Source organism: Herpailurus yagouaroundi, unplaced genomic scaffold (genome assembly GCF_014898765.1).
Source record: "Herpailurus yagouaroundi ecotype Mexico unplaced genomic scaffold, PumYag 196, whole genome shotgun sequence".
NCBI classification, from domain to species: domain Eukaryota; kingdom Metazoa; phylum Chordata; class Mammalia; order Carnivora; family Felidae; genus Herpailurus; species Herpailurus yagouaroundi.
In genome coordinates, this window is record NW_024412427.1 from 18,856,259 (window position 1) to 18,881,811 (window position 25,553).

General features: G+C 45.0%; 2 protein-coding genes across 3 annotated transcripts in view; one reads left to right on the top strand and one right to left on the bottom strand.

Annotated features, from left to right (window-relative positions):
- Positions 1-11,560, top strand: part of CRLS1 (cardiolipin synthase 1) — a 26,019-nt gene extending 14,459 nt beyond the window's left edge. For both annotated transcript variants that reach the window (XM_040447653.1, XM_040447655.1), the window contains exons 4-7: positions 5,118-5,203; positions 6,558-6,626; positions 8,392-8,483; positions 10,575-11,560. In XM_040447653.1, coding sequence (XP_040303587.1) covers positions 5,118-5,203; positions 6,558-6,626; positions 8,392-8,483; positions 10,575-10,662 — 335 coding nt within the window. In that variant the 3' untranslated portion in view covers positions 10,663-11,560. The remainder of the gene's footprint in view (positions 1-5,117; positions 5,204-6,557; positions 6,627-8,391; positions 8,484-10,574) is intronic.
- Positions 11,561-15,058: 3,498 nt separating this feature from the next.
- On the bottom strand, positions 15,059-25,478 carry LRRN4 (leucine rich repeat neuronal 4). The gene is made up of 5 exons (XM_040447643.1): positions 25,312-25,478; positions 23,424-24,066; positions 22,130-22,334; positions 18,211-18,348; positions 15,059-16,647 (listed from the first exon to the last, which is right to left on the bottom strand). The coding sequence occupies exons 2-5, from the start codon at positions 24,055-24,057 to the stop codon at positions 15,405-15,407; spliced, it is 2,220 nt and encodes a 739-aa protein (XP_040303577.1). The 5' UTR covers positions 24,058-24,066; positions 25,312-25,478; the 3' UTR covers positions 15,059-15,404.
- Between the last annotated feature and the right edge of the window lie 75 nt (positions 25,479-25,553).

Below are 25,553 nucleotides of genomic sequence, written 5' to 3' on the forward strand. Positions count from 1 at the left end.
TTCTATATACATCCAGTTGGTCAGATATTAAATCCTGATGTTTAAATCTTTACTGACTTCTTTTTTTCTGTTTGATCTGCTTGTTTCTCAGTTACTGAGAGAGTAGGTTAGTTTTTCTACTTTGTGTCAAGTTTTCCATGATTTTTCTTTGTAGTTCCTATTTTTGCTTTGTGCCTTTTGAAGTCCTGTTAAGTTTATGTGAATTAGATTTTTGTGTCTTCTTGGTAAATTGAATGTTTTATTATGAAGTGACCCTCCATATCTTCACTAATGATTATTGCCTTAAAGTGTGTTTTGTTGAATATTATACCTCCACTAGCTTACTTTTGGTCAGTGTTTGCCTGATAGATAAATCTTTCACTTTCAACTTCTCCATATCTTTATATTTTAGATACTTCTTATAAATAGCATATAGATAGATGGGTTTTCTCTATTTTAGCCAGTCTAACACTATTTTGTGTTTCAACTGGAACATTTAATCCATTAACATTTATTGTGATTACTAATATTTGTGTAGCAGTCTTTATTTTATGTGTTCTATTTGGCTCATATGTGCTTTTCTATATTTGTATATATCTTTTACATTATACTTGTTTTCCCTGTGTGCCAGTTTGGAAGTGTTACACTCTGTTTTCATTGAGTTATTCTCAAAATTATATTATTCATCCTTATCAAAGTTCAGTGTTAACAAATATGCACTCTGGGCACTGGCAGGGCTTGAGAATGCTTTACCTCCATTTATTCCTTTTTCAACTTAGATTATTGTTGCCATACTTTGATTTTATATACTTCTTAAACCCACATGATATTGTTTATACAGTATTCATTTAGATGTATCTTCATATTTACTTTTTTCTGGCTTATATTTTTGGTGTATGTCACACCTTCCATCTGGGATCATTTTCCTTTTGTCTAAAGTATATCTTTGGAAATTCTTTTAATACAACTCAACTGGTGGTACATTCTTGTCTTTAGTGTCTCTGAAAATATTTTTATTTTGCCTTTATTCTTTTGTATGTATAAGAACATTTAAGTTCTACTCGCCTGGCAGATTTCAGTTAATACAATACTAATACAGTGTAATCAACTCTAGTTACCATATTCTACATCAGATCCCTGGACCGTATTCATCTTAAAACTGGAAGTTTGCAGCCTTTTATCAGTTTCTTCCTATTTCTCTTCCATCCTCCAGCCTCTGGCAACTACTTTTTTACTTGCTATTCCTAGGAGTTCAACTTTTATTTTATTTCATTTTTTTAGATTCCACATATAAGTGATACTGGGCAGTGTTTGTCTTTCTCCGATTTTGCCTTTGTTCTTGAAGGATATTTTTATTGAGTATAGAAGTCTAGGTTGGTAGCCATTTCATCGTATTTAACATATTGTTCAGTTATCTTTTCATTTCCATTATTGGTATATAAGAAATAACTGCTAATCCATTTCTTTTTTGAAGTTAACTTTTTTACTCTGGCTGTTTTTAAGATTTTCTCTTTGCCTGTGGGGTTTTCCACAGTAATATATCTGGTTATGAGTGTCTTTTTTATTTATCTTGCTTGGGATTTGTTGGGCTTTTTATGATGTCCTTAATCAGTTGGAATTAAAGTAGTTCTTACTAACAAACGGAATGGGGAAATTTGTTTCCTCTTCCCATTCTCTTTGTGACTTTATGTCTTTTCATTCCCTCACTGTCATCTTAGAAGGGTTTTAGGGGGAGAAATGTATATATGTTGTCTTAGCATTTTGTTATTTTTATACTGCCTGCATTTTTGTAAAAGTTCCATCCACCTTGGTTTGAATAGCTTTGTTTTGCCGAGAGTAAAAAATGTGCTTCCTTTCTCAGCTAGGGTAATTCCACTTTTCTTGCTCTTTCTATGGGAGGGGAGATAAGGATGAAAAAAAACTTACTTGATTTATTACATTTATAACAGTCTGGGATGTGAGTCTAAGTTAATTTCTACTGTGTATGTATTCTGCCACATTTACTAAATAGTGATTTTCATTCTTTTCATTATATTATTACTGGTTTACTGTATAGAAAATTGTTATTGCTGGTTTAAGTCCATTTCTGGAATAATTATTCTGCTAAATTAAATTTTATTGTTTTCAATGCAGTAACCTAGGATATTGATAGTACCACTTGTAATATGTAAAAGTGACTTTGTTTTATTAATTTCCCTTGAATGCTAATAAAACTTGTCAATGATGTATGTCTTTGTTGCAGACATTCACCTCTGTTTCAGACAGGGTTAGCAAGTAAGGAGGAAACCTTGGAACAATACCTGACACATTTTTACACATTTCTACCCCCACTAACACACTATCATACTCTGATAGGCAAAGTAGAAGCTGCTTTAGCCTTGGAATAAGAGGGAAGGGAAGGCTGGAGAGAAAAGAGGAGCAGTGAGAAGATACAAAAGCCAGGGACCTGGATAGAATTGCCCAAAGAACCAAAGTAAGACCCTGTATATATGCTGTCAGTGTATAAGAGGCCTTAGAGATCACCCGGTGCTGCGGTAGGGTTCCAGCCTGGCCATATGTGAAAATCCCCCAGGGAGCTTTCATCTGCCCTTTTATGAAACCCTCCCAGGGTGATACTGTGGTGGGCAGTCAGTTTAGAGAGCACTTGATTTTTGTTAACAGTCCTTTCCTCCAGGCTGTTACAGATGGTAAGCTGAGACCAGAGATGCTAACTGCAACTCACACTGCTGGGTTGGAGCTGAATACACTGACCTCAGCATAGGCTGTGAATCCTGTAGACCTAGGTTCCGTTCCTGACTGTACTACTTACTAACTGGTGACCTTGGCCAGATTATATAATCTGCCTGAGGCTTGTTTTCCTTATTGGTAAAAAGGGGACAATGATGGTCCCTATTTTGTGGAGTTGATATGTAGATTAGATGACAATATGTATGAAATGCTTCAAACAGTGCCAGATGCTCAATAAATGGTAGTTTTGGTGGTTAATAGTTAGAACAAGAATGCGTGTCTTTGCAGTATATTAAATTGCCTCATCTTTTTTGTAGAAGCTTCTTATTTAGGATTGATAATATTCCTTTTTCCTCTATGGTGACACAGTAACAGGTGTTTACTCTCTTCTAAAGTTGTGTTTAGGACGTTTACTATATGTAATTTGCATGAGCTTGTTGCATCTTAAAATCTGATGGGTTCTGTCAGCTAATGACTGCTGTTGAAAAGTTTGTTTTACAAACACGAAAATTCTCCTAAAATCGTGACTGGCTTCTTCTGTTATTTGACTCCTACAGCTGTGTCTTCTGTGTGCTCCAAGTACCATGAGCGTTTTTTCTTTGAAATAGTCTTGTCATCAAGGACTAGGCCAAGGATCTACCCATACATCATAACTATAACCAACAGAGATTTAAATGTTAAATCTGTAGTTAGATTTTGTTCAAGTTGCAAAACCAATAGAATGGCAGAACTGGAGAGGACCATAAATAAACATGATCTCAAAAGTAATTCGTAGAAAAACTGTTTGAAAGTATAATGGAAGGGATATTCGTGACCCTGTTATTTTAGTTTGAAACAATTTAACTGAGTGTCAGGATTTTTTTCTCTTCTTAAAACAATTTTATTTATTTATTTTTAGAGTGAGAGTGCTTGCATGTATACGCGTGTGCAAGCAGGGCAGGGACAGAGGGCGAGGGAGAGAGAATCTCCAGCAGGCTCCACACCCAGTGTAGAGCCCGATGCAGGGCTCCATCTCAGGACTGTGAGATCATGACCTGAGCCAAAATCAAGAGTTTAAGGCTTAACCATCTGAGCTACCCAGGCACCACTTTTCTCTCTCTTTTTTTTTTTTTTTATCGTTTTTAAAATTTTTTTTTTTCAACGTTTATTTATTTTGGGGACAGAGAGAGACAGAGCATGAACGGGGGAGGGGCAGAGAGAGAGGGAGACACAGAATCGGAAACAGGCTCCAGGCTCCGAGCCATCAGCCCAGAGCCTGACGCGGGGCTCGAACTCACGGACCGCGAGATCGTGACCTGGCTGAAGTCAGACGCTCAACCGACTGCGCCACCCAGGCGCCCCTTTTATCGTTTTTTAAATAAAGTTTATTTATATTGAGAGAGAGTGTGCTTGGGGGAGGGGTGGAGAGAGAAAGACAGAGAGAGAGAGAGAGAAAGAAAAGAAAAGAAAAGATCCCAAGCAGGCTCCCAACTGTCAGCACTGAATCTGATGCGGGGCTTGAACATGAGATCATGACCTGAGCCTGAACCGACTGAGACACCCAGGTGCCCTGCCCCTTTTCTCTTAAAAAAATTTTTTTTTTCTAATAAAAGCAGTATATGTTCTTGGCTAAGACTTCCTGCAGCACAGAGGATGTGAAGTGAAATAAGACCTCCGCCCTCCCATTGTTATTCAGCAAGAGAGTTCTTTGGGTATCAGTCTAAAATATTTTGCTGGCTCTTGCTCTGGGGCCATGCTATAGAACCTTAAGAATAATGAGAAAACTATTAACAGGTTAAGAATTTATTGAATGAATGGGCAGGAGAAAAAAATAGCAATTGCAGGGGTAGGAACTGGCCAGACACGAATTAAAATATTTGGCTTCTCCATAAGTGGTACATATAGCAAATTTTACTGCTTATAAAATAGTACAGAATGCAGAAGCCATCAGAGCATCTGAGTCACCATAATAAAGTCTTCCAGTAACCTTTCCAGTCTTCACCGTCCTATTCGTTCCACGTAAGTATAGTGATCATGGTGATCATTTTTCCAAATTCACAAAGCTGAGAAGTAACAAAGGAGATTGTGGGGACTGAGTAGAGCTGACACTTAATAGCTACAGCTTAAAAACATATGCAAGAAGGAAAAGAGGCAAGAGGATCAACATTCTGAAAAGCAGACGTAGACTTTTAAAAGCCATAGTCTGTGCTTCACTTGGCTTGAGATAGGTTAAAGAAGAACATAAAAATTACTGGTTCACTACAAGGTCCCTAAACCATCAATAAGTATTTATTATAACATTTTTATGTATGTGAAACACCAGTTTATATTAAGGTTGAATGAGGCTGTAGAGTAAGTGTAGAGTAAGTGTAATTACTTTAGAGTAATTTCCAAAATCCCAATCAGAATTATTTTTTGTACTTCATTTTCAGTTCCACTTACTTATATGATAATTTCAAGAGATGTAATGTTGATTGCTGCTGTTTTTTATGTCAGATATCGAACTCTTCCAACACCGGTGAGTTTGTTTAAAAAAAAATTCTTTTACTATTACTTATAACTTAAGGCAAAAAGAAAAGAAAAGAAAAGAAAAAAACCCCACTATATTGAATCCAGAGTTTCACTTTATGGGAGTAATTTATGGCCATTAGGTTTTGATCCATTTACCAAGAATATTTTAAAAACACACACAACTGTTATCTTGCTGTTTGAATCACCTGCTATGGTAGTTGTTCAGTGAACACGTGAATGACCAATTTTAAAAGTGCATGTTTCATAACCAAATTATGGGAAGAGCCCAAATGTTCATCGACTGATGAATGGATAAAAATGTGGTATATATATACAATGGAATATTACTTGCTAATCAAAAAGAATGAAATCTTGCTGTTTGAGACAATGTGGATGGAACTAGAGTGTATTATGCTAAGCAAAATAAGTCAGAGAAAGACAAATATATTATTTCACTCATGTGGGATTTAAGAAACAAATGAACATAGGGGAAGGAAAGAAAAAATAAAAGCAGGGAGGCAAACCATAAGAGACTCTTAAATACAGAGAACAAACTGAGGGTTGCTGGAGGGGTGATGGGTAGGGGGATGGGCTAAATGGGTGATGGGCATTAAGGAGGGCACTTGTTGGGATGGGCACTTGGTGTTATATGTAAGTGATGAATCACTAAATTCTACTACTATACTGAAACCAGTACTGCACTATATGTTAACTGTCTTGGATTTAAAGTTATAAGTTTATAAGTCAAAACGTTTTTAGTTGATAGCACGTAAAACCCAGACCAGCTAGCCCTGTCCCTAGCAGCAAACTGTTAGGAGTTTTTGTATAACCAAGCCCCTTTTGCTGTCTGATTTAGCCTCTACTATGGATTGTCTAGATCTAGTTTTTAAAATCACAGTGTAATGGTTTGTTTGCATATTCATTGTTCTACGATGTTTGAGCACATAGGGATTGCATAATAACCTCATCTTTTGATTCTCAATGCAGTGAAAATAGCAGTGTTTTATTAATTTTATTTTTTAGTCTATGAGAGAAAATACCATAAGGGAGATTTATTGAGTTTATGTAGAAAAAGGATGTAGTCAAGTAGACTTTATGATAGGTACTATGTTAGAGTTGTATAGGGATTGAGTAATCTATAAATTAAAAAAAAAATCTGTTTTCAGTAACCTGTGTATGACTTAAAAGGAATATAGACACTGCTCATTTAGGGTAATAAAAGAAGATGCAGATAAAAGGCTTGCCTAACATAGAACCAGGCATGTGGTAAATACTCAGTAACTGTTACCTACATATAATACCAAAATGTTTTAAACTTGAATGATAAATTAAATAAACTTTATCTTTTTGTCCTCTGCCAGCGAACACTTTCTAAGTATTTCAATCCTTGCTATGCCACTGCTAGGTTAAAACCAACTTTCATCAGCAAGGTAAGAGATACACATGTCCTTTTAAGTGACTCCCCTGTGAATGGTTATTAAAATGAGTGTAAACCTCAGTCTGGAGCAGCTGACAGTGAGACAAATTTAAACGCCCTGACTGCATGGGATAGAGAGTGGGGTCATTAACCCAGTTCTTTTTTTCTTTCTAGCTTTTTGGGTCTTTAGTATATGCGTTGTATTTTCTATTGGTGGTCTGAGCATCTAAGTTTCTGAATGAGGGAGGTATTAGGGCCACCGTTTAGGGAAGGTGGAGGAGGTGGAAATGTAATCACAGCTTGATTGAGATACAAAAATATAATGGAGGTTCCTTTCTGGTTTCATACCCACCTTTCTGTGGTGGAAACACCATAAAATTGGGCCCTTCATTTTCAAGATTGATTATTCCATGAAAAAGATAGGAACAAGTTTTCAGTACTGATAAACCACTGCTCCTCTTAAGTTGTCCATCTGTTTTTCCTGAGCCCTTTTTAGGACAGCAACTGTGCCAATCTTTGCATACAGAGAGCGCACTATTAATGCCTCTCACGGCATGTTTGTTTTTCTAGTAGCCTTGATAATTTATTCTTTTGCCTTGTCCCTAGGTTAGGGACACAGATCATCTTTGGGACAGAGGGGTTAAATACTTTGATACCTAAAACTCCCTGGGGTTGACTTTTATCTACACTGATGGTGTGGGGTTTTTTTGTTTTTTGTTTTTGGATTTAAATGACTTATATTTGTATTAAGTACAGCAGTTGGAGTGTAGCACTGTTTAGAGAGTGACTTAAAGAGGTGCAAGAAGTTCTCCAGACAATTTTATTATTTATTTATTTATTTTTTTAATGTTTATTTTTGAGAGAGCAAGAGAGAGAGGGAGAGAGAGCATGTGCACATGAGCATGGGAGGGACAGAGGGAGAGGGAGACAGAGGATCCGAAGCGGTCTCCTCGCTGATGCAGAGTGCCCAGTGTAGGGCTCCAGTTCATGAACTGTGAGATCATGACTTGAGCCAAGGTTGGAAGCTTACCCAGGCTCCCCTCACTATTTATTTTTTAAGATGAAGTGGAGTCCTTGTCTTTTGGTTGCAGATTGGACTCTAGAACAGAGATGCTTCTGTGCATGTTTCCCAGTGCTTCATACTTGACACACTTCCCAGCATGCTTCTCAGGATGAGGAGGCAGTCTCCAGTGTATTTTTGGTTCTGTTTTCTTCCTTATCTCTTCCCTGATGTCTTGTAATGTAGGGAAACCTACTCATTTCTTCCAGGGCCTCTCTTATGGAGATGGGTGCATTTCAGTTTTCTGACCTCATAGGGTTTGCTGTCTGGGCAAGTGAAGGAGCACCAAATGAAGTGCTGGGGAATCTGGGTTCTAGGTTTGTTCTGTAACCTGCCGTGACTGCAGGCTAGTCACTCAGCTCATTACATTTTCTGTGAAGAGGTAGCTTTATTATTTCCACATTCACAGGGCTATTTTAACAGACAACTGAAAAAGGCAAAAAACTTTGCAACATTATTGAATTGCCATGGAAATTCAGGGTAGTAGTATTTTCTGACAGATGCCCTTATCCTCACTGTCAAGGGCAGCTGTTGAGACAGAAGAGCTGGTTAGTGAAGTTCACCCTTTTGTATGCATGCCAGCTTCTTTGGCAAGGATATTACAACATCAAGCATGCTGAGGGTATGTCATGTTACAGCGTGATGGGCTGTGCCTTTGTCTTTTGAGCTTGAAACAGGATCTGGTTGGCATTGTTCATTTATGACTCCTTTTTTTTAGGTAAACACAGCAGTCCAGTTAATCTTGGTGGCAGCTTCTTTGGCAGCTCCAGTTTTCAATTACGCTGACAGCATTTATCTTCAGATACTGTGGTAAGCTAAATTTAGAATTACTGTCTTCAAATGTCAGCAAATTGGCTTATTATGGTAGTCTTAGAATTACTCGGTTCTTATTGTGTTTATTGAGCACCAGCTGGGTGAAGCTGTGGGCGGTATTTTATTGTATAATTGATACTATTCTTAAGTTTACTATCAAGCATGGGATGTAGAAATTACAGTTTTCATGCAAGTTAAAAGGGTTGAGACGTATAGATAAAGTAAGTAGTGGGATTTTGGAGGAGGGAAAGATACTTGGTTCCAGGTAGGGAGAAGAGGGAAAGCTTCAGGGAGCAAGTGGCGTTTGAGCAAGAGGTCTGGTGGGTTTATACAGGGAGAGACGGGCGTGGGTGGGGTGGGGGGGTAGGCCACTGAGGTGAAGGACTGACCTGAGCAGAGTCAGGAGTAGGAGAGCAGGTAGGGGAAAGTGCATCCAGCGTAGTGGCATAGGGACGTAGTGGGAGGGAAACTTGGAGAAAGGAGTTTGATTTTTATTTTATTGTCCTTACTTAGAGCCTTAACGTATCACCTTGAAAATATGTCAAATTCAAATGTTCAGAGTCCAGATGTGCCACGATGATACTGAAGCACTGTATTGTAGTACACTTTAAAACCTTTCCTGATGCAGTCTGAGCCAGAGAATGGTTAACCAGTCAGTTAAGCTAAAGAAGCATAAAAATGATACACATGCTAAACATTTTATTTTCTAAAATATAAGTGTACATTTATTCTGATTCATCCTACATCTTCTGATATAGGACCAATGCCTTTTCTTTGAGTATTGTTCCATCTGTCTGTAGGAGTTTTCCTCTGTGAATAAACTACATTCCTAATATAACCTGATTTTTACTTGCTGCTTCTTTGAACTTTTTTTTTTTTTTTTTTTTTTAGTTTATTTATTTTGAGAGAGGGAGAGAGCACACATGAGTCGGGGAGGAGCAGAGAGAGAGAATCCCAAGCAGACTCTGTGCTGCTTCCTAAGATTTTTACAAAGCAGTCTAAGTACAGAAACTTTCTAGATTTTTACCATTTTTTCTGACCTTTCAACAATCATATTGCCTCCTTTGACAGTAGTTTTTAGCAACTCACTTTGTTATAAAGTGTTTCCAAGGCATCCAGCTTAGTTCTCAGAAATAGCACCTCTTCTTACATGTATGTTTCATTGGTTAGGTGTGAATTTAGATTACCAAGCTAGCACAGACAGCTTTGGGATGAAACAAAAATAGAGTCTTAGTGATCTCGCTCTTGGCTACTGGAAGCAGACATGCACAGGTGCACCCGTTAGGGCATAAGCACTCAGCAAGCCATGAGCATCACTCAGTAACTTCAAAGAGAATCTGGTTAATTTGGCTGTTCACTTAAGGAAAAATTGTTTAAAAAAAAAAAAAGCTGGAATTATTTAAAATGACCCTAGAATTCTGCAGGAAGGGGCTCCTGGGTGGTGTAGTAGGTTGAGTGTCCGACTCTTAATTTCAAGTTAGATCATGATCTCACATCATGATCTCACACAGAGTTCATGGGTTTGAGACCCACATCCATGCTGTCAGCAGAGCCTGCTTGGGATTCTCTCTCCCTCTCTCTGCTGAGATCTCCCCCACTCACACTCTCTCTCTCAAAATAAATAAATAAACATTAAAAGAAAAAAGAATTCTGCAGGGAATAAAAGCCTAATATTCTAAGCAAGCATGAAGCAGTGGACAGAGCACATGGGCTCTAGAGATAAAACCATGCCAGGCTCCCACAGTGTTCTGTGGCCCTGAGCAAAGTTCTCTGGCGCTCCGTTTGCTCTTCTGTAAGATAAGGTTGTGAAAATAAAACTATAGCGTAAGACAGCTAGAGTAACGGCTGGGTAAAAGTGACAGTTGCTAGTATTATTTCTTTTCAGGCTCATTAACTAGATTAACTCTGTTCGACATTACTAGTTCAAATGAAATCTTGTAAGCAGTAGCTTTAGATTGTTGTAGCTAAAAGAATTCCACCCATAGCCCATTTGCTTTTTAAAGAACTATTAAATGTATTCTCTGTGATTCTCATGGTTACTGTTGTTTAGACTTGACAATTAAACTTTCTTTCTTTCTTCCATAAAAGGTGTTTTACAGCATTCACCACAGCTGCATCCGCTTACAGTTACTATCATTATGGTCGAAAAACTGTTCAGGTGATAAAAGGCAGATGAAAGTCATCCAGCATCATTAGCAAGGAAGCAATATGCATCATTGGTGGCAGGGCCGGTGGAGACCCACAAGACTTTCCATATTTGGGTGTTCAGCTTGAAAAAGGACTTGTCAGAACAAACCATGTCGTCAGAATTTAAGTAATGTGCATTGAAAATCAGCTTGATCATGGGCATATGCAGAATTTCCAATGTATTTTTAAATACAAATAAAACTATAATTTAGAATTTTTTATCTTAGGTTTCTTGATTAATTTATAAGGTACCAATTATTCCAATTATTGTCAGTCACTTTTTAATACATTTTTTAAAAACATAGTCCAGAGCATGGAAACTGAAGAGTTGCCACTTCTGTTTAACAGAATTTAGATTGCTTACAAAGCACTAGGGAATTTCCTGGATTTACGTATCCATCCTACACAACTTGGCTACACAGTTTTATGTTTGATTTTTAGAACTGTGTATACATTAATAGTTCGCGTGGTTAATATTTGATCATTTAGGATAATGACAATAAAGGTAGCTTAGTTATGGATGAAGTAAACTTGTAAAGAGACTTAAAATGCAGTAAGTTTTGAAAATTATAGGATCAAAATAGAAGGTATTGAAGTCCATGTTCAGTAGTCTTCCAGCCTCTCAGGTGCCTAATAGTTTATGTATCAGGATAACAAGTGACAGAGGTGGTTGAAATATGAAAGCATGTCCATTAGCCTGCACCATCCAGGAGGCAGTGAGTTACATCATGCCTTCCACTGTTTCTAACATAGCAATGTTTGTATGTTACTGGAACCTGTACCCACGTTATGTAAATAATATGAAACTGTATATTTTTCAAAAGTTTTTTTAAATTTTGGGGAATCTTTTGTTAAGATGTTAAAGGAATAAAAGAGCTGGAAAAGTCCCTTCAGTGGTGGTGGTCTGTATAACATGCTGTGAGCCTTGCTCTTGTGTAAGTTTTCTGATTCGTAAAATCCATTCAGATATATCACTCGCACCGTCATTGTAAAAATAACTTTTTGGGGACCATCTGACTTACACGTCCTTACTCTGGCTACACCATCATGTTTGGAAGAGTGGGAGATGCAGGGAGAGAGGGGAGGAAGACCATGGCTGTTGCTGGTTTCTTCCTCTTAACAGTGGAGGCCTGTTGCTGCCCCCGTCCCAAGTGAAATATGGAAGTGTGCAGTGAGATTATCCAAACACAGCTTGTTGAGCTGTGTTAAATTAAGATGCAAAGTTATAAGCAAAATTCACGCGTCTTGGTGCTGGCATCCTTGGATCAGTGTGTCCCTCAGTCACATTCAGTCCTGGCTTCCTTGTTTCCAGACTAGCAGCTGAGTTGCCTGTGGCCTGAAGTATACTGAAGCCTGCATCCAGGGACACGGTCACTGAATCAGATGGGCGGTGGTGTGAGGAAGAGAAGGATGGCCTGTGGCTGGCCATTTTCTCCTTCTGGAACCTCCTGTGTATAGTCTCATAGCTTGGGAGGTGGTGAAGCTGGAGGTGGAATCCCCACCCAGGAGCACGTTGAACACGCCGTGCCACTAGCAAAGTGCAAGCACACAAACGTTTTAAAATGGGATAACTTGAGATAAAGTGTGGGAAAAATTACAATTTTGTACTTCATTGTGTTTATTTTATGGTTTAGTGTTGAGGCTATTTGGAGCTACTTACGGGTTGGGCCCATAGTCTCTTTTGTATGAAGGTCTTAATCTGGCTCTGGTTAGTACACCTCAACCGTTAGAAACATGGTACATGTTTCTTCAGGGTTTTGGATATTGAGCTGTAACAAAATGTAAATTCTGCTAGTTGACAAAACACTGGAATTGTATCAGACACATTAGAGTGTATACTCATGCGTACAGAGTTAGTAATGATACTCATTTTGGTGCCTCCACATAATGGATTCAATCCTGATAGGAACTAAAAAAGGCATTGAGATTATTACATGTCTGAAGACTATGCTAGTCACATTTTTGGCTTTTGCTTTCCAATTTTTCAGTCAGGAGCTGGTAGCTACCTTAAAAGATTGCTTCGTCCAATTCTGTTGGTTACATATGTGATGAAACTCAGGCTCCACCTTAGAATTTTGGGAAGCCTTTTCAAAACTTCAAACACCTATTCAGGTCGAACTTGAACTTGGATACATGGAGTTGCAGCAGCATGGTTTTTGTGCTGCAGCACATTTTGGAAACAAGACACATGGAAATCAAACTTTTTTTTTTTTTTTAATAGTAGAAATAAATGCTGTTTTGGGTTGAATTGTGTCTCCTCTAAAGGTATGTTCAAGTTCTAACCCCTGGTATCTGTGTGTATGATCTTAATTTAGAAATGGGGTCTTTGTAGCTGTAATCGTGTTAGGGTAAAGTCATACTGGATTTGGGTGGGCCTTAATCCAATACCTAGTGTCCTTATAAGAAGAAGGAAATTTGACTTCTGGGTATATATCCAAAGGAAATGATATCCTCTTGAAGAGCTCTGCACCCCTATGTTCACTGCAGCATTATTTACCATAGTCAGGACACAGGACATGGGGGCGCCTGGGTGGCTCAGTCAGTTGAGCATCCAACTCTTGATTTTGGCTCAGGTCATGATCCCAGGGTTGTGGGATTGAGCCCTGCGTTGGGCTCTGGGCTGACAGCATGGGGCCTTCTTGGGACTCTCTGTCTCTGTCTCTCTCTCCCCCTCTTCCCTACCCTCCTTTGCCTATTACCCCCTGCTCAGTCTCTCTCAAACTATATTCAAGTGTCAATGGATGAGTGGATAAAATGCATGTGTATATATGTATATATATACAAACACACAGACACAGGAAAATCATTCAACCATAAACATGGAAATCCGCCATTTGCACCAACACGGATAGAACCTGAAGGCATTATACCAAGTGAAATAAGGCAGAGGACAAATTCTGTATGATTTCACTTAAATGAAAATCTAAAAAAACAAAAACAAAAAAACAACTCCTAGAAACAGCAGTATACTGGTGCTTCATAGGGGTGGGGGACAATGGGTGAATGTGGTCAAAGGGTACACACTTCCAGTTGTAAGATGAGGAAATTCTGGAGATCTAATGATCCCCAGAAGGCAGCATGATGATTATAGTTAATAATGTATACTTGAAATTGCTTAGAAAGGAGGTCTTACCACACACAGAGGTAACCATGTGAGGTAAAGGATGTGTTCACTAAACTTTTTGTAGTCATTTCCTAATATATATGTATGCCATTTCACCTTGTACACTGTCAACTTACACACAGTTATGTCAATTATATCCCCATAAAGATGGGAGAAATTTTTATTTAAGGTGGGAAATTTGGACACAGAGAATGCCATGAGACAATGGAGGCACAGACTGGATTTATCTGCAAGCCAAGGATCACCAAGGATTGCCAGTAACCAGGAGGGGCATGGAGTAATTCTCAGAGCCTCCAGAAGAAACCAATCCTGCTGACAGCTTGGTTATGGTTTTCTGGCCTGAACTGTTAAGAATAGATTTCTGTTGTTTTAAAGCTATCCAGTTTGTGGTAATTGTTGCAGTCATCACAGAAAAGTAAAAATAAATTCTAATGCAGAAAATTAATATCTAGAAATATGACCCACACTATAATTTTGTAAAATCACTTTCCCCCCGTAAGTTTGTATACCAGTGAAAAGGGGTATAGTGAGATACTGCATGCACACTCAGATACAAATCATAAAGGCAACATTTGATGCAACTGAGAGCAAAATGCTTTAGCTTCCAGTTGGAGCCTTGAGGTTTCTCTCTCTCTCTCTCTCTCTCTCTTTCATTTATTTATTTTGAGAGAGCACGAGTCAGGTAGGGGCAGAGGGAGAGAGAATTCCAAGCAGGCTCTGTCAGCACAGAGCCCCCCCCCCACCCCCCGGAACTAGAGCTCACCACTTGGGAGATCATGACCTGTGCCGAGATCAAGAGTTGGACCTTTAACCCACCGAGCCACCTAGGCCTCCAGAGGTTTCTCTCCTAAGCTCATTTCTTCTCTCTTAAAAAACAAAATCCTGAAAATGACCTTATTATGCTTTCTTAAGAAAAGGAGTCCATAGTTCCTCTGACTACTTAGTCTCAGGTGAAATGCAGTAAACAATGAGTAAAAAGCACAGATTCTCCTCGTGTCTCACAAGTGTTCCCAGCAGACTGCAGTTCTAACGACAAAGCCAAAAGCACATTTTGTGCCATATCCTGAAACACAACTAATAAACCCAGGAGGCCTCGGGGAAACATAACCAGTAGTTCTCCCTTATCCCCAGTTCTCAGATGACTCCACTGGAGTTGATTCCTTGAATAACACCTGCCTTAGCCAGAGCTTGACCATGAAGGGAACTTCCTTTCCTGAAAGGACTCGAGGATGTCACTTCCAATATGGCAAAAGAGCCTGAATCGTGTGAACTAGTTTTTATCTCCATCTACTTCCATACGCAATCTATTCGACTGGACACAAGCGGCATTAACTGCTGAAAGACCCAAGTAACGCACAAGGATGCCCGGTGGCAACGGGCATCGGGAGTGGACTGGTGTGCACGTTTCTGGGCACAGAGGGGAGGAGGAGGAAGGGAAGGCGGTGGTTGCTTGGACTGAGAAACAGCGGGGCAAGCCCCCTGTGTGCCCAAGGAGCGCTGGCTTCACAGGAAGGAGCGGCTTTCGGAGCTGACGGGGTGCCGTCTTTGGCCCTCTGTATCTTCTGCACCTAGGCGGCCTGAGTTCCACTGGAGGAGGGGGCGCTGGGCTAACTGACGGTCTGGAGCTTCAGCCTGTGCTCAAAGGCTGGGTTTTTGTAGGCCACCAGGTGCGTGTCGTAGCGCCGCGGGTGTGGCGTCCGGGCCCGCCGGCACAGACAGGCGGAGAGCAGCAGGGTGGCGACGAGCAGCAGGGCGCAGGCGGCGCACAGCCCCGCGAAGATGAGCACGAAGCTGGGCTTGGTGGTGAAGGCGGCGCACGCCCGCGTCCAGCCCGAGGCCCGCGCCCGGCTCAGGCCCGCCCGGTTGGCCGCCAGGACGCACACGCGGTACGTGGTGCCCGGCGAGAGCCCGTACAGGGGGTGCTGCCGGGCGGTGGCATAGATGTCCGCCACCACCGACGCCGACTGGTTGCCCGGCCGGCCCTCGGGAGAGTAGCGGATCTGGTAGCCGCGCACCACCGAGTTGGGGGCGCACCAGCGCACGAGCGCCGACGTGTCCGTGGTCTCGGTCACCGCCTGCAGCGTGGGGGGGTCCGGGACGGTGTCTTCCCCGCTGAGCCCGGGGCACCGGCACCGCGAGAGCCGCTGCAGCTCGGCGCACGGGGTCTGGAGGTGCTTGCAGGGCTGGTAATCACAGGGGACGTCCTGGGGAGGCGCTCCCACCTCCTCCTTCTTCCCCGCCCCTTCCTCCTCCTCCTCCTCCTCACTGGAGTCGTCCAACAGCAAGATTGGAATCGTGTCATCGGAAGGACTCGGGTGGGGCACCTGCGGGGTGGCCTGTGGCCTGTGGTCGGGCTGGGGCATCCTCACCGGGTTCCAGGAGGTGGGGAATAGCCCAAGGTGTTTGCTGGTGGATGGGGTGGCGGCAGCTGGGATGCCAGACTCATGGGCAAGCCTGGCGGCGTGCTCTGTCTCGGCTGTGCTTGCAGCCCTGCGCAGAGCGCTAGAGTTGCTGGCATCTGCTGGGGAGATGGCAGCGGAGGGGGTGGGCCCCGTCCTGATGCCACTGCGCGACCATGCAGTCCTTGTGGAGGAATCCGCAGGGAGGGAGGGGGTCTTGGTGACACTCTGTCTGACTTCCAAAGGTGGAGTAAAGGGGGCTGTGCTCTGTGGGGTGGCAGGACTCTGTGTAGATAGTGCGTGGGTGACGGGAACAGAGTAGGTCGAGTTGGAATCCAGGAGGGTAGTGCTTTGGTCCAAATGGCACATACTGGGCAGATAGGACAGCGAAAGAGGGGCTGAGAAGGTGTCTTGGGATCCTGCCGCTGGTGTGCACACAGTGTCTGCTGCCCTAGAGGGGAGGCCAACCAGTTAGAGGGTATTCGGCATCAGGGCCGCTTGTGTGCTGGGCTTTGAGTCCTCGGTGCAGACAATTGCTCCCCTCAAACTGTCTCAACATGCTACACACTCTACCTGCTTCACTCACTGACCCTCAGGGCAACCTGTGGAGGAGACACTCCCACTGGGCAGAGAAAGAAACCCAAGCTCAGCAAGAGGAACTGACTGCCCAAGACAGCAAGTGGCAGAACCAACACCCAGGGCCAGCACTGTGAATGGTGGTCCAGATTCTCCCAGTGTGGTCTGCCATCTTGTTCTCACCTGTCTGCTTCCTGGCTGAGTACCAGTAACAATACTCACACTAGCCAACGTTTTCTGAGTGCTTGCCATGTGCTAGTGACTACTGTCAGCACTTAACTGTATCAACTAATTTAATCTGTATAACCTTAGGAGGTACGTTATTATCCCCATTTTACAGATGAAGAAATAGAGGCACAAAGAGGTTAAAGCCATGCAGCCAAAATCAATAGTAGTAAGTGCTGTGAAGAGGCTGCACTCTCAACCTCTTTTTTTTTTTCTTCTTTCTTTCTCAGTCTTCATTTTTTTCAACCTCCTTATTAATACTGTAGTGAGACCCTTCACTGCAAAGGGCCTAGCTACTTATCTTTGGAGGTAACACGAAGGGGATGGGGGTAGACCGAGCCCTGTTTCACGGCTGGGTTTGGGTGGGACGTGAGAAAAAAAACCACACAGGATGGGGGGGGGGGGGCGGTGTCTCCTAAAGTGAGCTGCAAGGAGGAGAGTTTAGCTAGTGGAGCTGGTTTGAGAGTATTCAGGATCAGAAGTGTCCCCTGCCAGCCCCCCCCCCCCCCCCGCCCCGTTCTTTCCTGGTGGCCAGCCTGGGCATGGCTCCCCACTGTAAAAACAGCTCTTGTAGCCAACAGCCAATGGGAAGTCTGAAGGACTTCTTTTTTTCCCCTGTCCCATAAGAGCCCATTGGTCTTGGACTGAATGATGCAGGAGACCAGGCTACATCTTAGGGACTCAGTAGAGGGGCCCGGTGGTTAAGAGCACAGTTTTCGAGGAAGACAGATCCTGCCTCCTCTGCCCAGAAGCTGCATGAACCTAAGTGAGCACTTCCTCTCTTTGGGCCCCAACCCACTCATCTGTAAAATGGGGCAATGATAAGACTGCCTTGGCAGAGACAAGCTAGCTGTTCACTTGGCCCATTCTTTTTTTTTTTTCCCCCTACTGGGCATACAACTAGGCTACATTTCCTAGCCTCCCTTGTGATAGGTGTGGCCTCTGACTGACATCTGGCCACGGAGATGTGAGTGGAAGTGATGAGCGCCCCCCTCCTCCTGGCTTGGCCCATTAAAACCACCATGTCTGTTCCTCCATGCTCTCTGCTACTCTGGCTGGCTGCAATAAAAGGCCGTTCTCCTTGGGGGCCCTGCGTGTGACTCTCTGGGGGTGGCCACCCTGCCCAACACTGCTATACTGCCCAAGGTGAGCAAGGCAAATGCTGTGAGAACTTCAGCTCACCCCTCAGTCATCTGCTTTGTAAATGTATTACCTGCTTAGGACAGTCCTCTTTGCATCCTTCAGGAGCCAGGACAATTCACAGCTGCAAATGAGGGGGTTGCCGAAGAGGTTAATGGTTAGGACCTGGGAGGAATGCAGACTCCAAGGAGGGAAGGAACTCAAGTTGCAGCTGAAATACACAAAAAATCCATTAAGTCAGGCTTTACTTTTATTTTATTTTATTTTATTTTATTTTATTTTATTTTATTTTAAATTTATTTATTTATTTTTGAGAGAGAGAGAGAGAGAGAGAGAGAGAGAGAGAGAGAGAGAGAGAGAGAAAGCGCAAGTAGGTAAGGGGCAGAGAGAGAGATTGGGAGACAGAAAATTCCACATTATCAGCACAGCCCCCTAACGTGGGGCTCAACCTCATGAACCGTGAGATCATGAGCTGAGCCGAAACCAAGAGTCGGACGCTCAACCAAAAGAGGCACCCCAAGTCAGGCTTTAAAAATCAAGTCAAGACTATCCCCAGAGAGCCATGGTGGTGTCATGGCAAAACCATCCTGTTAGGGCTTAGGTGATACTACTTTGGATAAAACTCTTAATGACCTTGGACTTCATTTTTTTGTCATCTGTAAAGTGGAGATACCAACCCAATTCAGTCGCTGTCACCCCTCATATCAAATGAAGACAATACTCTCTTGCCCACTGTTGTATCAAAAAAGAGTCTGTGATAACAAAAATGTTTGTAAGTGTAAATCTCCACACAAAAGTAAGGTATTGTTATTCCAGACCCAGTCACAAGAAGTGACAGAAACTGTTTATTAATGAGAACACTCTTGAATACATACTCTTGCAGTTGAACTGTAGCTGATGACACTCAACACCAGTCCTTTGGAACACGCCTCACTGAAGTGTATCAGTGAAGCTCTTGTGAGTACAGAATTTCCCCAAAACTTAGTAGCTTAAAACAACAAATATTTATTCTTATGCTTCTGTGGTTCTTGTGGTCTGGGCAAGTTCAGCTAGGGCTGGAAGATCTAAGATGGCCTCACATACATGGAGCCTCCACTAGGCTGGGGCCCCTCTTCATGCGCCCTTCATCATTCAGGAGGCTAGCCCCAGGCTAGTGCATATGGTGGTGGAGGGGTCCCCACCATCGAAGAGGGGAAAGCTCCAATCCTCCTCAACTGCTTTTAAGTCTCACCTCACATCACTTTTGCTAATGCCACACTTGCCTAAGCCGGTCACATGGCCAAGCCAAGCTTCTAGAGGTGGAGAATAGACTCCACTTCTTGACAGGGGGAGCTGCAAAGTCACATTGAGAAGGGGTGTGTCTACAAGGATGGGAGGACTTACTGGGGCCGTTTTGCAAAGGGTTTAGAACACCCAGCAATGGCAGGGCCCCTCCCAACACTCAGTTCTTTCTTCCCTAGGGTCTTACAGAGCGTTTGGCCTCAACGTTTTCAACTCCCCAAGCCCCTTAGCCTCCTTTACATATACCCAGTCACAATTTATCTAGAGCAACAGGAGCTGCACTTTCCCTTCAGGTTTCTTCTGACCAAAGGCTGGCTTTCCTCCATCTGCCTGGGAACCATGTGCCTTCCCCAACTGCTCTGAGGGGGCTACTCATGTACTAGAGGAGGAAGGACCCACTCCCCAGGTCTGCTCTAACACTCCGGGGTGGTGGGGACCTGGCAGCTGTTCCCGTGGGACACCAGACATATGTGTGTGCTATTTATATTGAAATTCAACGCACACATATGGGTATATACATATATATGCACACATGTGAGTATATACATACATGTGCTTGTCTTAGGAGATTTCACAGAGCTAGAGTAGAGATCTTAGAATGAGAGTTTACTTAGCACTTCAGCACACGAAGGAAATATTGCTCTTTTTGCCTGAAGGGAGAGAGGAAAGGATTATCGTATTTTTGAGCAGGTAACATTGCCCAGTGCTTTACATCCATTATCTCATGTTGACATCATTAGGACAGTTCAGCGAGGTAATAATATTTTGCTCATTTTACAGATAAGGAAAATGTGTCCTTTCCTTCTCTGGTGGTCATATCTGCCACCAATGTGACTTGCACTTGATAAAATCAAGTTGAATTACCACCCACATGCTGAGGGATGGCTCACATCCTGGTGCATGCCTGTATGTCTCTACATCTGAACTGACAGAGCCCTAGTGTGAAAGAAGTTTCCATTTGCTGTCTCTTTTCACTCTTTGCTGAAATACCGCCCCTCCCTCCTGCATGTCAGAGGGGACTGTGGAGGGCTTTGGGCATGCTGGGTTGGCAGAGCAGCCAGGAAGGTGCCCATCCCCTCTCTAGTGGGTGCTCCCTATGTCAGGGCAGCCAAACATCACTCAGGATTTATCACAGCCTCCTGGGGGAGGTTGTGGGTGAGCTAAGGAGAGCCAAGAGCAGGCCAGGCTGAAAAGGGGGAGAGAGGGTCCAGTAGGTCAGATAGCATTTAATGAGCTTCTGAAGCTTGAGAGCACCCAGAAAGCAAGTGGCTCCTCCCCACCCCCAGTTGGAGTACAGGTGGTGCAGTGGGGGGCCTAGGATGAGCCAGAAGGAATTAAATCCTGTCCTTCATAAAGCACTGCAGTGTTTTCATTTGGTAGGAGACTCCATCAGATTATGATTTAGACAGATCCCTTGGCTTCTTCAGCCAAGAAGAATCTCTTGGCTGAACTGCCAGTGTTCTTAACTGGGGGTAGGAAGAGACAGGGTATGTGAAAGTGGATGGAGTCAGGATTTGAGCCAGGGCAGTTTGGCTCCACACCTCATACCTTAGACACAAGTCTGAAGCTCAGAAGAGGAGTCTGAGCCAGAGAGGACATTACACTCACCACCATCATCATCACAATTACCATCCACTATCACCGATTCACGATCATTACCCACATTATCACCATCACCACCATCACTGTTACTGCCATCCTTCCCATCACCTTCTTCACAGCCACCATCATCTTCACGAATGTTACAGCATGGGCCCTGTGCCAGGCGCTGACCTAAGAGCTCTGGGTGCCTGTTCTATTTGTTTTGCTGTCATGACAAGCCCCAGAGTGAATAGTCCAGCTGTGGCTGTGGCTAGCAGAGAAAGGAGAGATGTGGCTACACTGAAAGTGATGATAGGGCAAAGGTGCCAGCTTCCCAGGGCCCAGATGTGGGCCCTCAGGAAAGCAGGCAGCCTGGGGTCATCTTCAAAGTGACACTGCCCTTCCTGTTGAAGTCACCTTCCTGTTGAGAAGGAGGGTGAATGTAGTGATACTTCAGATAAGTAGGCCTGAAAGCACTGACCTGGGGTCCCAACTGCAAGAAGGACCCTTCTAGCCTTTCACCTTTCCTCCTTGGCCCGTTCAAACCTTGGAAGGCTGAAATAAACACCTGGGGAAGCAGGTGGATCCATAGATAGAAAAGAACCTGATGCCTCATCCCCTGTTTCCGCTACAAGTTTCTCATCCTGGGCTTAAAGGGAAGTTTACATACATGAGACTTTGGAGTTTTAGTATTACTCTGGAGAAGACTGAGTTCCATGGTTATTAGGCCGATGCACTATCTGGTACCTGACCACGATATCACCCAAAGGATGAGGAAGAACAGAAGCCCCGAGAGGATGGGAAGGAGCAGAGGGAGAAAGTCTGGTTAGTTCTATAAAATGGTTACACGTGTTCAACTTAGCGCAGTGGCAGAAATCAGTTATGTGATTCAGATGGGTCTTAGGAACACTTACTTCGGGGCGCCTGGGTGGCTCAGTTCATTAAGCGTCCAACTTCGGCTCCAGGCATGATCTCATGGTTTGCAAGTTCAAGCCCCGCATCAGGCCCTCTGCCGTCAGCACAGAGCCTGCTTTGGATCTTCTGTCCCCCCGCCCCTCCCTTGCTTGCTCTCTGTCTGTCTCTCTTTCTCAAAAATAAACATTAAAAAAAAGAAAGAAAGAAACACTTACTTCTGGAATAGAAGGACCTGTAGGCGAGGAGTGTCTTCGAAGATGTGTGTGTGGACAAAGGTAAGTGCTGAAGAGTCTTGACAATCCAGCTGCTGCAAGTCAGGGGTCATCTTGAAAATGTCCCCCTCCAGGGTTCTCAGCCTGGGCATCTTCCTCAGGTGGAGAGACCTGAGCTTTCTCAGGTCTCTGATCCACCCGGACTGAACTGAAACACAGAGGGGGAACTGCCCACTACCCAGGAAGACATCAAGAGGCTAGCCCAGCATTAAGGAAACAAAGAGGGACAAAGTGAGTCATGAAGGTCATTGCTGAGCATGGGCACAGTTAGCAGCTTTCGGAATCTAGAAGCATAGCCATTTCAGCTAGAAGAGCCCTCAGAGACCGCCTGTCTGTCCTTCCTGCCTGCCTGCCCACCCTGGGGCAGCCAAGGTCAGAGAGGAGAATGACAGGCCCAGGGCCACACAGCTGGGTGGGAGCAGAACCAGGACTTGAACCCAGGACACTGTCTCCAAGGCTTCTGCTGCCCCACCCTCTTGTTAAACACCCTCTTGTTCACTCTGATGGCTACAAGGACTGGAGACATTTTTGAGAGAGGTGAGGAAGTAGGAGAGGAGGAGCAAGGCTGGATGAGGGCCCAGAACCTAGCTTCGTGGCTCTCTTAACAAATGGAGACCATACCACTTCCCCTGCTTCCCATTCTCGCTCTTTTTTCTGCCTGTGGTGGAACAGGTGATTACAGACACATGAAGTGTTTTTTTTAAAAAATAAAACCAACCTTGTGAATTAGAGTCAGAACATGGCCAAGTACAGGGGAGCTGGTATTCTCACCTCCCTCCTGTGTCTTGTTTGAAAGACCCAACGTTCACAGAATTCACAGAACAATTCGAGTCAACCAAGTAGGAAGACCAATGAATTCACCCTCAGGACATCTGTTGCTTTGGGTTAGTACGAGCTGTGAGACCACAGGCCAGTCGTCGCCTTCCCGTCCATGCCCTTCCCCCCTTTGTGAAGCAGAGATAGATAATAACAGTCCCCACCTCTTGGGCTTCCAGGAGTTAACTCCCTATGTTAGATAATAATAATTCCCACCTCCTGGGCCTCCGGAAGTTGACCCCACTGTGGCCCTTCGAACAGGGCCCGCTGGGCTTTGGAAGTCGAGGTGGGGTTAGTTTCCAGCCGTCCTGGCCCACCCCGGCACAGGGCGCCCGGTAGCCACCCCTAGAGGAAGTTCACGGCCTTGCCCCGGAGGGCATGCCCAGCCCGGCTCCCAACTCCCGGCGCGGCCCGGACTCACCCTGCTCCAGGGACGTGCCGCTGAGGTCCAGGACCTCGAGCGCGCCGCCCGCCCCCGCGAAGGCCGCGTCTGCGATGCCCGCCCCGGGGTCGCGGCCGAGCTCGGTGCAGGAGAGGTTGAGGAGGCGCAGCGCGGGGAGGCAGGCGAAGGCCCCGGGCTGCAGCTCCCGCAGCGGGTTCCCGGCGAGCGCCAGCGAGCGGAGGCCGGGCAGAGCGGGCCCGGCGCAGGGCGGCAGCGCGGCCAGCCGGTTGTAGCTGAGGTCCAGCGTGTGCAGCCCCGCCGGCCCCCCGGGGCCCCAGCGCAGCGCCGCCATGCGGTTGTGGCGCAGCGTCAGCACCTGCAGCTGCGGCAGGTGGCCGAGCTCGGCCGCGCTCAGGGAGCGCAGCAGGTTGTGGCTGCCGTCGAGGCTGCGCAGCGTGGGCGGCAGACAGTCGGGCAGGCGCTCCAGGCTGCTGTTGGCGAGGGTCAAGGTCGTGGCTCCCGCGACGGGCAGCCCCTCGCAGGGGGAGACCGTGGCGTTGCTGGCCCCGCTCTCCCAGGGGCCCTGCTGAGTCAGCCGGAAAAGAGGGGCCCTCTCCTGGGGAGGCCCTGCCCAGCTGGGGCGCAGCAGCAGCGGCAGCAGGAACCACCACATGGTGCGTGGCTGGGGAGAGAAGAGCGGGGCAGCCCCTTAAAGCCAGCAAATGTCCCCCGCTACCCTCGGGCTCTGAGGAGAAGCACAGGCCCTGGATGTACCCTGAAGGGCGGGGGACGCTCCTGTGACACCTGACCTTCCTGCTCCCAGCGATGCCTTTCCTCCTAATTCCCTTGTGGCTCAGCATCCACAGGTGACCGCTTGCAGAAGGCCTCCTTCATCTGTCCCCTCTGGCCTTGAACTTTCAAGTAACCTCCTTCCTTGTCCCCATTGCATGAACTTCTGGAGGGAAGAGACTGTGCTCTTTATTACTGTAAACTTTCCCCAGGTCCACAGATGCTGCTCCAGAAACATCTATTAATAATGAGCCAGTGCATGACTCCCGTCAGGATAAGCCCTATTGGAATAGAAACATGGAACTTCTGGAAGATTTTATCAATTCCAGGGAAACTCAGTGGCCTCAATTTTCCCCCTGAGAACTGCCCAGCCACAGGTCAGTCTGTTTTGCATGTGATCTGGTTTGCAGGTCATGTTTTATTGTAAATTTTTTAATGTTTATTTATTTTTGAGAGAGAGGGAGAGACAGAGCATGAACAGGGGAGGAGCAAAGAGACAGGGAGACAGAATCCGAAGCAGGCTCCGGGCTGTCAGCACAGAGTCCAACTCGGGGCTCAGACTCACAGGCCTCAAGATCATGACCTGAGCCAAAGTTGGATGCCTAACCGACCCAGCCACCCAGGCACCCCTTATTTTAAAGCAAGTTCTGAAGGCAGAACTTTCTGTTGAGAGGGCTCTTTCCTGAGAGGTTCGCTTTGGGAAAAAAAAGAGCCCCCAGAAAGCTGTGAGGGTTAAGAACGTGGAGTCAAGATTTCCCGGTCTCATGCTGGTCCCAGAGAAAGCTAGGGCCCCTGAGGTCAGCCTTGCTCTGGAGGGATGGCTGAAGGCTCCTAGGTGTGGAGTTTCTAGAGTACCCAGAATTTCTCAGAGCAGCTGGGAGATCAGGTAGGGGTAGATCATGTGGCCGTGGGCTGGTTTGGGAGCGGCAAAGTTACTTCTAACCAGGCTTGGCCTTGAGGTCACTGCTTCATATAGCCCCACTTCCTCTACCCTGCTGTCTCTGCTGGCCACCAGGTTTCAGAGCAGCCAGGCTACAGGGGAAGGGCTTCCCTCCTGCTAGTTGGGGGTCAAGGCAATGAGAAGGATCCTGAAAACTGAGGCCAGGAGTCCACCCATCCGGCAATGTGTCATACTCACCCTAAGCTGTCCTTTAGGAGTGTAGCACCCCCAGATGCCCCTTTGCAGTCCTCTATCTTGTCTTGCAGATTCCAGGGGTCAGTGACTTAGCCGCTAAACTGTGAATTCCAGAGGGAGGCCTGTTTCCCAGGTGCCCCTGCTCCCGGCCCCACCCACTACAAGGGCCTGAGATACTCCAGTCCCTGCAGCCCCTCCCTCCTCACCAAGGCAGTATGGTTCTTAGCCCAAGCTTTCACTGCCTG

Excerpts from the sequence above, each read along its gene's own strand:
- LRRN4 (XM_040447643.1), bottom strand. The coding sequence starts at position 24,057 with ATGTGGTGGTTCCTGCTGCCGCTGCTGCTGCGCCCCAGCTGGGCAGGG. Across the intron at positions 18,349-22,129 it reads CAGGTCCTTCTATTCCAGAA|CTGCAACTTGAGTTCCTTCC; the intron begins GTAAGTGTTTCT and ends TGTGTATTTCAG. Across the intron at positions 16,648-18,210 it reads AAGAGGACTGTCCTAAGCAG|GGCAGCAGACACTGTGTGCA; the intron begins GTAATACATTTA and ends CCTCCCCTCTAG.